At 39.6% G+C, this 15,498-nt stretch overlaps 1 protein-coding gene across 1 annotated transcript; it reads left to right on the forward strand.

The window, feature by feature from the left end:
- Positions 1-100: 100 nt before the first annotated feature.
- Positions 101-14,211, forward strand: casp8ap2 (caspase 8 associated protein 2). Its single transcript, XM_073493464.1, has 10 exons — positions 101-382; positions 2,315-2,387; positions 2,713-2,787; positions 2,967-3,067; positions 3,423-3,497; positions 4,064-4,179; positions 4,769-7,227; positions 7,837-10,618; positions 12,864-12,963; positions 13,063-14,211. Exons 2-10 carry the CDS (start codon positions 2,354-2,356, stop codon positions 13,123-13,125), a joined length of 5,805 nt encoding a protein of 1,934 aa, XP_073349565.1. The 5' UTR covers positions 101-382; positions 2,315-2,353; the 3' UTR covers positions 13,126-14,211.
- The last annotated feature ends 1,287 nt before the right edge of the window (positions 14,212-15,498 follow it).

Consider the following 15,498-nt stretch of genomic DNA (forward strand, 5'->3'; position numbering starts at 1 on the left):
GGGTCGAGCTGGATTCTCCCCCGACGTCTCGCAGTGATGACGTAAACGGACAGGGACGCCGGCTCAGTGCAACTATCTCCGCTAGTAGAGCAACTTTCGCCCTGGAGATCTGCCATATCTGCTGCGGTTTCATGCTTTCATTCACACCAGTTGGCTGTGGTGAGAGATGAAGCGCTGGAGAAGAACATAAGTCGCGGAACAGTTGCTCTCCTTCAGGCTTTGACTCCAGTTTTAAGGATATTTTTTTAAACTGAGGAGCTACTAGAACACTCCCTCAGCTCTGACAGACCGCGCGAAAATGTCGTTACTTCCTGTGCAGAGAAGTCTTGGCGCGACATTACAGTTGTAAACAACAGGAGGACACATAACAATACGCCGACAAGTAAGTCAACTAAATCACAGTTAGCCTACAGTAATATCCTTTTTCTGAATGTCTGCTCGATGTATAAGTTAGCGTTCATATTAGCATTCCGACTTACCGACTGAGCACTTCTGTCTCTATGGGTAAACTTAGCTCACTCTTGAGTTTGTAAAAGTACATTTAAATGTGCAGCCGTCGGTTATTTAACTGACTTCTTTATTAACAAAAATGATACATCAAATAAGGAAGGAAATTGCGAAATTTTCCGAAAGAAATAGTCATTAATGCGTTCTCAATAAAAATAAGTATGAATACCTCAGTGACGGGATGCAAGTTAGACTTGTTAGCATGAAATGATAGCTGAGGTAAAACGTCCATCAAATAATATAACGTTAAAGAAGGCTAAACAGAGACACGTTGACTTTGAACTTCCTTCTAGCTTTTGTATTACCTGATTTAAGTAGAAATTAGTGTGGGTTTGAAGCGTTTAGGAAAGCTTCAGTACTGTCAATGTTAGCATTACTACTGTGAGCTCAGTTTGTCAAATATGAGAATTGGCCGGGGCAGAAAATTATTGAAATTAAACAGTAATTAACTACAAGGGGTTATCATTAAGCTGAGACTCAACAGTTAGGCTACTAGCTCCTACTGAAGAAGTCTCTGTCTAGCTCTGTTGGTGGCTTTGTTCTATGCTGTCTTCTTTGTTTTCTTATGGACAGTGGTGAACAAAAGAGGTCTTGCTAGACCACTGTTACCATGCTAACAGCTAAGGCATCAGACTCCACTAGAGATAACCTTAGTGCATTTAGAGTTTTAGATAACTGTAGGTATGAGCAATAAATATACATTTTGTGTCACGTTGTATAATAATAATAATAATAAAAACATTTTAAACAACCATAAACCAGCAAATGAAAGCCCAACAAATCAAGGTACTTCATTACAGTGATATATATCCTATCGAAGTATACTGTGCATATTCTGTCAAATTGCCTAACCCTAACTATTGTTATTGTGGACGGCGAATATAACATGAAGTTGAACTATTCTGGACGATGTTCTCTGGTAAGGGCCGGGTGATATGGTCTTTGAATAATGTCACACTATTTTAAGGCTATACTGTGATACATGAAAAATATCACAATATTTCGAAATCTCCCCAAAAGCACTTAAGAAATGCTAGGACTGGGCAACGGAATCAGATATCACAACATTTTTGAGCAGATACCTCTATTGATATTGCAAGAATATTTTAGGGATGACTATTTGTACTTTGACAAAATATCAACTAAATGAGAATTTAAAAAAATAATCATAAGTAATGTGGATATATTGACTAAATGTGTGAAGGCAAGAATTAGTCAAGTAGAACAGCCTAGTAAGTTCAGAAAAGGACATCATTTTATTATGACAACACTTATGTCATATCTCCATATAATGATATCCAAAAGACGATATATCACATAACACAATAACAATAAAATATCCATATATTGCCCAGCCCTAACTCCAGTAAATGCACTTATATAAAGTTGAGCAACACAAGAGATGGATTTAAACAGCATGGTCAAAATTCAAGCAGCAGATCCAAAAAACACTGGATCATACCCTCACAATATGCAAACAAAAGCATTTTCTTCCTCTACCTGGCCTGCTAAAATCTTTCAGATGACATCATCAGGGTTATTTTCTCCAGAGCCACAGAAATAATTCTGCAACAGTTTTAAAAGGCTAGCAGACAAGTACACTGACATTGATATGTAAGATTGTTGGAATGCCTCTTTAGGGATTTGTTTATCAATTCTAAAAATGATTGTATCTGAGTAATCTTGTCTGGGCTTTCAGTGCATCCATCAGCTAGGTGTTAAAAGTTAATCTTCAGCCTCCCTGTGTCAAATGTGTTTTGGGTGATAGTTGTCGAAATTAAATATTTTCCTTTGGCATTGTTACCAGGAACTTACCAGGAACTGCATCACGGAGATACTGGGAATAATGGAGGACATTGACGTCAATGATGCCTCTGGTCGTAAGTATAAGGCTATTATAAATACATTCAATGATACGTTTAGATTTGTTTTATTTTTTTGTCTATAATGGGGAATTCTGTTTTTAGGGATGTAAGATAATATTGGAATGTTATGATATAGTGTAGATGTCTTAGTACACTGTACCATTAGAAAATGTTCAAACAGAATGAACATGTAGGATTAACCAAAGCATGTGGGAATGAATGTGAGAGTTATTTTGGATGCAGCCATACGTTTGGATTGAGACTTATGTGGAAAATGTGGTCAATTATAGCTGTACATAACTGATAACAAACATTTATAATACATATATAATATCCACAGTCTTGGTACCGGATGTCAGTGAAGATTCTGTGGATATCTATGATGGCCTGGATATCACTTCTAGCAGCAATGCAGGTAAAAGTCGTTTTTACAATAGTTTCACTTTGGTCTGCTACAGCACAATATCATTACCACATATAATATTATTATGTTTGACTGCTGGTAAAGTAGTCCAGCTCAGATTCCTTTGTGCAATATTTAGGCTTTATAATCATGATTCCTCTAAATTATTATCTTGTTTGGGTTTATTACAGAGAAATCACCTCCAAATGCTTCTCAGCTGAAAGAGTCGATGGATCTTTATGAAGAAATTGTCACAGAGGAACAGCAGAGCAGAGAGTCATCGTTCTCTGAGGTGAGTCAGGTTTCCTCACATGAAGTTTCACACTTAGGTCACAAGTGGTCGTATATGAGGGAGAGATTGTAACCCCTGCCGTGGGTTGGCATTCACATTGAAAGCGGCCCCAAGTTAACAAATAAAAGGGTGTAAATTTTGTTGGTAGAATGGTTTGGTTTAATAGTGATCTAGTAGTGACCCAGGGCTAAGGTGAAAAGCAGCTACAACAGATTTCCCTCTGACCAACAGTCTGGTTAATTCGGCGTCATACACAACATTTGCGTATTAAAGGATTATCTGATAAAATGCAGAGGGCTGCTTTCAGCTAGCCGAGTGTCTCATAATCCTATTCTTTTTCTTTGTTTGTTTGAAGTTGAAGTCCAGATTCCAAGCAGCCCAAAACCAAATCAAAGAGCTGCGCAGAAGACTGGAGCAGATGGAGTTGCAGGTTTGTTTTATTTTCCTTATTTTTCAATCAAGGGTGAGCTTTATTGCTTAAATATTATTAGGCTTCATACAGAAGTCCGGGGAAAAATTAAAATAAAATAATGTTTGTTTTTTATTTTTTATAACTGATATTCCATTTAGCAGTCAGATTGAATGCTCTGCCATTTACCTTAATACAGCAATACCTTTGCATACACAGAATTCATTATCAAATTTCTAGATTGCTTCTATCTTGTACTGTATATCCGCCTTGTCCCCACACTGCGCCCGTCCATACAGGCTATTTTTACACTAATCCAGATAAGTTTGAATATGTTGCTTATGTTTAAAAATTGGTCTTATAATTTACCCACTCAAATTGCTGTTTTCTCAAAAACTTGAGGGTTGAAATCATTGGTTTTGTGTACATAAAAAAAATAGTTTTAGTTATTTGACATATTGTCTTGAACAGCTTGATGAGCAAACCTGGGGACTCAAGTATTCCAGTGGTTGTCTAAGCCTACCTCCACTAAAAATTAAACAGCACTAACATGGTGTGCTCTCTCTGTCTCTCTTTTTCAAAAACAGAATACAGGGTTGAACACTGAGAACTGCCGCCTCAAAAAGAACATCTCTGTATTGTTAAGAACAGCTAGACAGGAGGTGTCCCGAAAAGATGCTGAGATTCAGAGATTGAACCAACGGTAGGTTTTGTTTTAAAATCAACTGGTGACTCATTATAACTAGCCCTATCCTGAATACCATTTTTGGGGCTACGAGGCTTTGAAGCAATCATGTCAGCCCTAATTCTAACTTTATTATCTGTTTCACAATAATCTATTGGGCTGTAGGTTAATGTAATGTATGAAATGCTCCATAATGCATTAATCTAACTAGAGCTGCAATAATTAATCAATTAATCACAATTTTTTTTATCATTAATAAATTGGTTTGAGTAATGTTTCCCTGATTCCAGCTTTTTAAAGAGTCATTATATTCAGAATCTGAAAAAACAACAGTGTTGACGTTATGTCAAATATATCTATGTACTGTGTTGAAGAGATGACTAATGAAGTTAGCCTGCTAACCAGCTTGCCCCAGCCCATTCTGTCTCACCATTTTGTAACTCAAGAGACAAAACAACTTAATGTAAGATATGTAAAATATCATGTTGGCAGCTCAATTAGAACAGATGGCTTGTTCATGAACTACCACTATGGACTGTAGAAGCTGCCTCTACTGACTGATCCATGTTTACCGACTAATCAGTTGTTAAATCATTGTTTTCCCAAGGTCAGAGAAAGGTCGCCATCATCATCAACCTCACAATAATTATCAGCGTGATCAAAATTCGTTCAGTCGGACCTCCACAGGCAGCTCCAAGAGTAAGCCACCTCCTCCACCACCTTCCAGTCCTCCACCTCCTCCTCCACCATCTAGTCCTCCTCCTCCTCTTCCACCTCTACCAGCTTCACGTACCAGGGATGATCATCCTCCACAGGAACCTCCTCAATCTTCCAGGAAGGACTGTGATAGTTCCACTTATCTGCCCACTGGATCTTGTAAGACAAGAGATTCAAAAGCATCTTCTCAAAGTCATTCAAAAAGTTCCTCAAGGGGAGATTGTGATGTAACTGACAAACAGACTGAGCACTCTATCATCAAGTCCACCAGCTCTTCATCGACCCGACATAGTGAGTCATACAAACACAAGTCCAAGCACAGAGAGGAAAAATGTCCAAATCAAAATCTATCTGGATCAATGGATAGGAGACATAGAACTGGTTCAGATCCCAATAAGGACGGATATGCCCCTGAGAAAAACAGGCCCCACAAAGCAGACAGAGACACAGGACGAAGATCAGACTCCAGGTCATGTAAAAACAGGGACACCCTAAATGTTGAGGCGCACCACAGATCAGAGCGGGCCAAAAGCCCTCCACCCGAGACTTTACATAGCGCAGCTTCCTCTGACGACAAAAATGGGAGAGGTCGAGAAATGAGACAAGATAGAGCCAAAATGTCCTCATCAGACTCTAAACATTGTGCAGCTCACAGCTCTAAAGAGGGCTACCACCGAGATCATAGAAAAATCAAGACTAGTGATGGACATATCAGAAGTTCAGATTCAAAGGAGCGGAAAAAGCCTTCTTCAAACCAACATGCTGACTACTACAAAGAGAGGGAAGGGGACAGATTGTCAAAGGATTCTCAAAAGAAAGATGATGTACAGCGTCAAGAGGAAAGCAGAAAGCACAAGAGGAGCAGTCTGTTAGAGACGAGCAGAGAACGTGAGAAACAGAGGTCAAAAGAATCAGTACATGTTAAAGTAGATGTCTGTAGTAAGGAAAGAAAAGAAAAAACACGAGAGGCCTTAAAAAGATCATCCGAAGAACCTAACGTTACAGAGAAGAGCTCTGTGGAAGAAAATAGTCCAAACAGGAAGCTGTGTTTCATGGAAACACTGAATCTAACCCTTTCACCAATTAAGAAACCAGTGTTGCCCATCGATGCCAGCCAGGATAACCTCACATCTGTGGACGAGGTCACTGAAAACAGAATGGATGATGATAGCACACAACCTAACATCGAAGACATGTGCGTGATCGATGAAGTAAACAGTAGTGAATTACAAGCAGAGTCGGATGATGTTGCAGAACAATCTGCAGATATTGCCAAAACTCCAGGATCTGAAAAGACAAATAATGGGTGTGATGAAGTGAAAGATGTCCTTGAAAAGGACAAAAAACAGAGTGAAACTCCTGCTGCTAACAAGCAACTTGAAGACCAAACTACCTCAGCTCTAGATACCCCAGAGAATGTACATCTAACAGAAAAATCACCAGAGAGTAGTTCTGTAAAATCAGTTTCAAAAAATTATGAGGACAAAACCAAGCTGGCCTTTGACAGCCAGGTGGATGAATGTGGAGCCATGGAGGCTACAGATGGTGTCACTGACAAATCTGGAAGCATTAACAAACAATGCACAAGCAATTCTTTACAAAAAGTAAACCCTGGAAATAAAACCGATCAATCAGGTGCAGTGTCCAAACCAGTTGTGCTTGATTCAAGTGTAGAACTGAAGCGTAGAACTTCTAAACCTGCAGTACAGAAATGCCTCCCAGCAGATTCAGTCAAAGAAAGTGCAGCTGCTTTACCCTCAAGGGGAAGTCCTGCAGCTGGAGGTGTTCCTGATGAGTCCAGTCAACAAAATCAGACACCCACTACCCTACCTCAGGACTGTCAGCAAGGACAGTGTCCATCTGCTTCTAGTTCCATTCGTGAGAAGGATGCTTGTGGAATGCAAGATGGTCCTAAAGATGCAGATGCTGTATCCAGTACAATAAGCCTGGAATCACTTCCACAAGAAGGGTTGAGTCTTCCTGAGGCTATTTACATTTTAACACAGACCAGTGAAGACGCAAACGACAGCATCACAACTGAGCCAAGTTCTTCCACTGGCTGTATTGCGGTGTCTAAAGTCAGCAGTACGACAGAGGAGTCGGCACTGCCAGAGAAGTATAGGGATCTCACACCAAAGAAGAGCTTCAGTCCTGGAAAAAGAGAGAATAACTTTGAGCCTTCCAGTTCTATGCCATTAGTCCATGATGAGGACTCAATGATGCGCACACTGAGCAATTTGAAGAGGATCCCTGATGCCATAAGCCCTCTGAGGAGCCCAATACGGATGGTGAAGAGAAGTCATCTCCATATTCATGGCAAGCCAGGTCATGTCAAGAGCCTTCAGAAAGGTACAGTTGGCCTGATAATAAAGTCAGGTTACATTAAATCTTTCATGCATATTGCACTCAAAGGATTAGAGTGGATTTGATTGCTTGTAATGTTTAAGGTCTGTTATCTTGTGATCACAACGTAAAAGACAAGTTCACCTAAAAATGAAAATTCAGTCCTTATCTACTCACTCCTGGTGCAAATAGAAAGTTGGGTGAAGTTTTGTAGTCCAGAAAATATTTCTGGAACTATAGTAGGTGAGGACTTGTTTTAAAGCGTAAAAAACAACTTAAAAAGCATAAAATGGCTCCATACTGTATGTCTGGCACAATCCAAGTCTCTGGAAGCCCCAAGATCCCATACTGATTTTGTAAAGTTGTGTAATGTGGCCAAGGCATTTCTTAGGGATAATCTTCTTAATAACAGGTGCAGGGTATTGTCATTGTAGCTTTGGCTTCTCAAATGGCACTGACAGTTATTTTTTTTACTGTATTGTATAAAGACAAGATACACATAATTTACAAGATAATAATACTTTGCAATAATTATGTTTTTTAATCATAATTATGAAATGCTGTCATAACAACTAGAACATATCTAAACTTTTTTTCTTTTTCTCTACTGTGCAGAATTTTCATGCAGCACAGCTGTTGATTGCAACTCAAAGAAGCTGGATGTAAACAAAGAAAACAAATATCCAGGTTCTCCAGCAAACCATGACGCACAAAACTTGGTGGACAAGGTATCTGACCTGCCTTCACATCTCTCTGACACTGAACTGGAGGAAGGGGAAATCTTAAGTGAAAGTGATGAGACGGCTGCAGATTCTCCCATTCCTGCAACCAAGAGGACGAAGTTGACACAACCAGTTGGAAATAAACCAAGTCCAAGGACTGTGTTAAAAAGGACATCTAAAGAAAGGTGTGTTGCATCAAAAGAAACAAATGAAATACCAAGTGTATCGACACGAAGTCCAAAGAGTCGTTTTAAGACAGTTTGTCCTGCAGCAACCAAAGCTGCTTTTTCCACCATAGAGGATATAATGGAGACATTCAAGTTGGTTCGTGCTGAGATCCGAAAGAAGTACATGAAGCTTCATAAAACCTTTCCCAAGAAGAGTTTCTATGGAGTGATGGAAAATTTCCAGGAGTCTTTTTTAGAATTTGTGGATGGTGCTCGTTTCGGTCAAATATGCAGTCAGGAAGGGGAGCTGAAATCCAAGCTGAAGAAATTGATTGCATCTGTGTTTAGCAAGGTATCAAATAATGGTATTGTGAAACGCATCTTTGAACAGCAAGCAGCTGATCTGAAGCAAAAGTTGTGGGACTTTGTAGATGATCAAGTTGATTACTTGTTCAGAGATGTTTATACAACGCTGAAGGGCCTTTGCAAACCAACAAGAGCTCAGGCTGAAGACAGTAGGCCCAGTGGAACTGAGAAAGTATCGAGACAGCCTCCTGCAAAGAAGCCTCAATGTCAACAAAAGGAAGCACATTCAGCTCCCACCAACCTGAATCAGATCAAGCCTTGCACTGTGGCGCCTTACAAAAAAGGCCTTGGGAGCAGAGGCAAAGATATCAGAATCACACATGTCAATAAGGACAGGAATGTTGACCCACACTCAACAAATTGCCCAAATACACACACTTTGGTGGACTTCCCTACTCCTAAAAATGTTCTTTCAACTCCAGAGAAAAATAACATATCTTCTCTGGTTGTCCCTCAAAATGGCTCTTTGCTTGACAAAACTGACTTTGAGCTGCTCACAGAACAGCAAGCCTCCAGTTTAACATTCAACCTGGTGAGAGACACACAAATGGGAGAAATCTTCAAGTGTCTCCTGCAAGGATCTGACTTACTGGAAAATAGCGGCATAACTGGAGACAACACAGCCTGGTCTCTTGGTACACCAAGGAAGGATGGAGAGAGACTCATCAGCATCACCACTCCAACTAAATTTGACTCACCATCTAAACTGCTTTCCCCGTCTAAATTTGAAACCCCCTCCAAACTTATTGCGACATGGTCAAGCATTTCACCTCGCAAAATGTCATCTCCACTATCCAAAGATCAGCTCCCACTGAATCCAGCTTTATTTGATGAAAGTTGCCTGTTGGAAGTGCCATCAGAGAACAGAGCAATGCTGCAGTCGAGTTTGGCTCCACAGAGGTCGTACTCCATCCTAGCTGAAGATTTGGCAGTCTCCCTCACCATTCCATCACCTCTCAAGTCAGACAGCCATCTCAGCTTCCTACAGCCATCGAGCATGCACATCATGTCCACTCCAGACAGTGTCATCAGCGCTCACATAAGTGAGGACGCTCTGCTGGATGAGGAAGATGCTTCAGAACAGGAAATTCACCTGGCCCTCGACACTGACAATTCCAGCTGCTGCTCCAGCAGCAGTGTGACCTCGGAAGAACTTGCCACACCCTTCATGTTCAAGCCTGACTTGCCTATGCAGGCACTAGTGATGGAGAAGTCCAACGATCATTTCATCGTAAAAATTCGTCAGGCAGCCACAGGCACAGACACCACGCTCACTGCTGATGACAGCTTAAGTCAAACACTAACCGATGAAGATCAACTTAGAGAAGATGGCGTTGTAACTCAAGAAAGTCAAGCAAAAGCTGTTTTGTCTGACAAATTACCGAACATTACTCCTTCAAAGGCAGTACCATCAGAGAACAACCTTGTTGAAAGCTCTGGGACCTGTCGGACTGCTACCGGTACAGATACCCATCTCACTAAAGATGCAAGCTCAAGATTAAATAAAGATTCACCCAACAAAATAAAAAAGTCAACTCAACAGAATACCTCAAAAGTTTGTTTTTCTGAGGATTCACAGAAAAAGTCTCTGCCTAAAACTACTCCTTTAGAAAACAGTTTGCACAACAGTGCTGAAAGCTCTGATCCATCCAGCAGAGAAGGTTTCACAATCACTGCTGATGACAGTGCAAGTCAAACACTGCACAGAGAAGAAGACATGACAGCTCAACAAAGTCCCTCAAAAGCTCTTTTCTCTGAGTCTGATAACAGTCCACATCACCCTGCTGAAAGCTCTCCAACAAATCAAAGGATCCAACTGTTGGCGTCACATGTTTCAGACTCAGAGAGAGGTGTAATGGAGGTATCAGACTCAGACACACCTTTCACCACTGCAAAGGGAGACATAAGCAGCACACCAGAGAAAAAACAAAGTGATCTTCTCAAACGTAAACGGAAGAAACACCCAGAGAAATCAAAAGCCAAGCGCTACAGAAAAGATGAAGAGGAGAGTACAGAAGGAATGATGTCAAATTGTAAGGATGATAGTGAATCCAAATCCTCTCCAGCATCTCTGTCCCCCAACAGTCTCTACGCCAAGAATGTCATCAGGAAGAAGGGCGAGGTGGTGATGTCATGGACCAGGTCAGTAGTAGGTTTTGTATTGTATTGCTCCCCCTCCCCCAGGAAAAAGTATATTTATTTGAGTACTGTACAATCCTGAAGTATTTCCATTTTGCTACTGAACATTTACCATTGCACCTTTTTAAATGCATTTTGCTGGTAACACTTCTGTACTTTTTACTGCTAGTTGAATATTTTTACTAAGATAATGCTACTTTTACTCTTTACTTTACTTTTAACCTCTTCTGCTGCTGCCATTACAAGCTCAGGTCAAATAAGAATAGACCTTGGCCTCTTTTTGCTCCTTGTGAGTACTGTATGTTAATGCCTGAGGGACTTTATTTTCCCAGAAATATCTCCACTGATTCAAATCTCAAAACCGAAATGGTTTACCTAACCCATATCCATCTATGACCTAATACCTAAAAAGCCTGATGTGGGAAAAATGTGTTGTTTTGCAATTTAAATGCCATCCTTGGCATTAGGCAAAAAAACATTATCTCTGCAAGTACGCAAATGCAAATGACAAAACCTGGCCCAGCTGACACAAATGTGTGTCACCCAGTGAACATTCCTAACGTGCATTCTTACACACAGTAGGAGGTAACAACCTTCAGTCCTCAAAGGGGCGATCTAGAGTTAACTAGAGCGTGTACATGACCGTAGTAGGAAACAAACATGGTGTCTGCGTTGGAATGTGTACTACTGTACCCACAGACATATACACTTAGATAACACATTGACTTCTTCGGCTTGTTGCTGCGATATGTGTTGCCACCATATTGGACAGGGGAAGACTGGCCTGTAAATAGATACAAGTAAAAGGGGGGGCTGGCATTTTGCAGAATAAAAAGCTCTGTAACATTTACATTTCTCAACTGATTTTAATGAGTGTTTTTTATATTCAAGGGTATGTGATGAAGCTACATGGAGTACAAAAAGGTTTTGTCTCCAGTTACTTAGAATCTCAATAGTTTGGCTGTAATCACTGCAGAGGAGTGTGTATTAACGTTGTATTAGCCTACTTAACTGACTGCGAGGAACTTTTAAGTGTTGATGAAACAGTCTCTGATTCCTCTGATCATTATAAATGACCTGAAACAGCAAACGAGACCATCAGCGAACAGACTGCTATTTTTATTTAGTTATTAATGCCTGTGCTCGGGTCCGATCACATATATCGCATATAAAATCACATATAAATACATTACCTCATCACGATCCATCCTGCGATCTCTCTGTCACTCACTTCCAAAACAAATGCACGCGCTGCCGGCACGGGCTAACAAAGATGTGTCCCAATCATTTTAGCCTTCTGGCTCTTCAGGTCCATAACATAGCTCATTTAAATTTCAAGAAACTGCATCTGTAACTACTGATAACAGCTCATTATTGCAAAAGATGAAAAAAAAAAAAAAATCAACAAATACAAAACAAATGGTGAGATACTGGCAGCCAGTCTGCATTCTATATTTTTACACCTTATTGATCCCTAGAGGAAAAATTCAGGGAAATTCAGGTATATACTTGCATGATATGGTAAAATATTGGCCAGTATAAAAATGGTGTTATTTAATAATAATAACAATAATAGTGTCTCAATATAAATGTATATATTATAATATCATAATACACTATAGTGCTATACTGTGTTTTTTGTTGTACTGATACTAGGACCTACTATTTTATTTTATACTGTATTAGCCTACACTTACAGTATATTCCAAGCAGTTCATTAAACTCCTTGGACATTTCATGTAGTAGATTGTTAGTGCACAATCTCAACACACGTCGCGGGTGTAAATTTCATCTTTTCAAATTAATGTAGCATTTCAGGGCTTTCAGAGAAGCCATTCAGTTTTCAAACAAGTTGTTTAGGCGAATGATGCAACACAGTTTTGTTGTGAACCTCCAGAAATTGTATCTTTATTTGTAATATGTTGAACTACGAAACTATACATACAACAAATACACAGGAGGACACCGGGGGGAAAAAAAAGTGGCGATAATGCACGTGTGTCAAAAGGGTTATTGACTGAATTTTAAAAAATTTGGTGAACATTTCCTTTAAGTTCAAGTAAAATAACTGATTTAAAAGAAATGTTGTCACAGTCAGGAAACTAATTATCATTTGTTACTCCCACCCCTGGATGTTACATGTAAGGAGTTGGGGATGATTGTAGTTCCAACACTATTGGACTGTCAAATGAAAAGCACTGTACCTGAAGAGGATTACTGCTCTTTACCTGTATTCTGCTTCTTCCAGAGAGGATGATCGAGCTATTCTGGTCGCCCTGCAGACAGAAGGTGCTTCACGTGAGACTTTCTCTGCCTTGTCTGAGAAACTGAATAAGCCATCTGGGCAGGTAAGTTCATCTTTTCCTTTCTTTTTGTAGTTTGTGATGTGACTGTACTGCTGTAATGAAGGAGCATGCATTAACTGGTAACTGCTTCTCTTTTCTCAGATCGCTCACAGATTCTACCAGCTCATGAAGATCTTTAAGAAGAGGGAGAAGATGGACACTTGATCGCTCTGACTGTGTGCTTTGTTTCATTAATAGTTCTTGAATTTGAACATTTCCACGCACATATCTGTGGCACCACCATACTTATGGCTACTGTTCATGTGACATGGTGCATGAAGATGTGACTGCAGGCTGGCTAAGTCAGTATAAGTCGCTGTGGGTCACGGTTTGATCTCCACACAGGCTACTCTTTTCATCAAGATCTGGAGCAGTTTTAGCCAAGGAATCCAAGAAATCCATTCACTGGCTGTGAAGGTATTAGTTCTGGATATTGAACTACCTGTTCATACTGTTCAAAAAGAATTCAAAGTGTGAAAAATAAGAATGTAACAATAATGACTTCCTCAGTGGCAAGATAGACACAACTGACAAGATAGACGGTGAAATGCTTAGTAAAAATACAGTTAATATCAGTGTTGATGTTTTTGATGCACTTTTTGGTTTTTAAGAATCCACACTGCAGTCACTACTTGGTTCTGGATATTTTCTGATGTCTGGTCCTTGCATATGAGGCATATTACATTGTCCTCAGTGCAGCATCTAAACATGCTTTCCTTTCTCGGCCTTTGCAGAAATGATTCTTTGTGAACGTGTTAGTCTCAGCAAGTCCTGAAGTTCTCAGAACTGTTGAAAACTGCCTTTGGAATAGGTAATTCAAGGTTCCAGTACGAGTATGCTCAAATTCTCCTAAATAAAGTGATTTTTGGTTTTAATGAGTGGACACTCACTGGAAATGACTTGAAGCATCATCCATCGTTAGATTTTGAGGTGTGAGACTAATTGGTTTGGCCATTTTATTCTAATTTTTGATGTGATATATTGCATCTTGTTTTAATGGATGTATTTGTGATTAGTGTGGTTGGGGAGTGCTTGATATGTTTGAAGGTTGATCAGATGTTTACATGTCCAAGTAATGTACAGGACAGTACATTTATCTCTGTTATTACAAATGAAACATTTTATCTATCTTTTCTTTTCACTCATCCTATTACTTAGAAAAAGCATGGACATATTGTAAATATTGTGCCTAATTCTTCACTGAAAATAAAGTTTTATTTATTTAAGCTGGTTAATTTCCTTGTTTTTTAATCATATTAACAAAGTTAGAAAAGCATTATAATTGTGGCAAATTGGAAAAAATATCTATGCCAGTTGGTTCTAGTGGGAGATAATCTGTGAGCCAGCACCAGCATGTCACCGTGACACAAAGATTCATATAGTGGGCCATAAAGTATGGAAATTGAGGCCAGTGCCTAGGGGTGCCATTTGTGACTCAGTAGCAGACCAGCCAGTGACAGGATGTGGAGGACAGAGGCAAACCAAGAGGATGCTAGACTTTTTATGCCAGAGTTTGGATAGATGTCTCATGCTAAATTTACTGTCTATACTCAATCATGCAGTTCTGTATGAATTACTGATAAAATGTCAGGCAGTAAAACCAAACTCATTCTAAATACAAGTTAAATTATAGTCATGTCTGACTAGTAGTATTAACATTCTTGAAGTATCAATACCACAATACAAAAAATACCCTGCAAAAGCCCTGCATTCATAATCCTACCTGAGCACCATGTACTGAAGTTGTCAATAGTAAAGTATATATTTTCACTGATATGTGATTCTATCTGACATTAAAAGATTGTTAATACTTATGCATCAGTGTATATATGCAGCATTTTACTTTTGTAGGTGCTCAAGATGGAGATAGTTTTACTTTATGTCCAGTATGGTACAAAAGTCTGAGACAACTAGTCAAGCTACTTCTATTTTCAGGTTTGTGTAAAACCTGATGACTCATGTTTTCCCAGCATGATTTGACACTTTTAATTTGACAAGCTTCTTGTGATGTCACAGCATGGCTTAAATGTTCGATGGGGTTGAAGTCAGTTGATTGTGGATGGAATTCCATGACAGTCAGGACTCCTCGGTCTTCTTTGGTGTTCAAGTAGTTCTGTCAGAGCTTTGAGGTTGTGTTTGGGCTCATTATTCTGCTGCAGTGTGAATCAGACTTGAATACCATGTTTCAGTGTGGGTTTGAAAAATTGATGTTCTCTTTCCTGTTCGTCTCCTTACATACACCCTTCTGTTACTGCCATAAATCTCAAACTTGGATTCATCAGTAAATAGGACCAGTCATCCACTTTGAAATTCTGGTATTTTTTAACCCACCTCAAGCGTTTGGCCTTGTTTATACATCCTCTGAGACAGCTACAAGACAGCCTTCTTTTGACTGGACATTTGTTGGGAATCTAGGACTCTAGGAACTAAGCTTGATGTATTGATCATCTGATGATATGGTCACACTTTGGATACAACTGATCAAGTTTCTAAAAGGTGATTGAGAGTTCCATGCACTGCCTCCTTAGAATCCTTTAG

The sequence above is a fragment of the Pagrus major genome, chromosome 22, assembly GCF_040436345.1.
Source record: "Pagrus major chromosome 22, Pma_NU_1.0".
Lineage (NCBI taxonomy): Eukaryota > Metazoa > Chordata > Actinopteri > Spariformes > Sparidae > Pagrus > Pagrus major.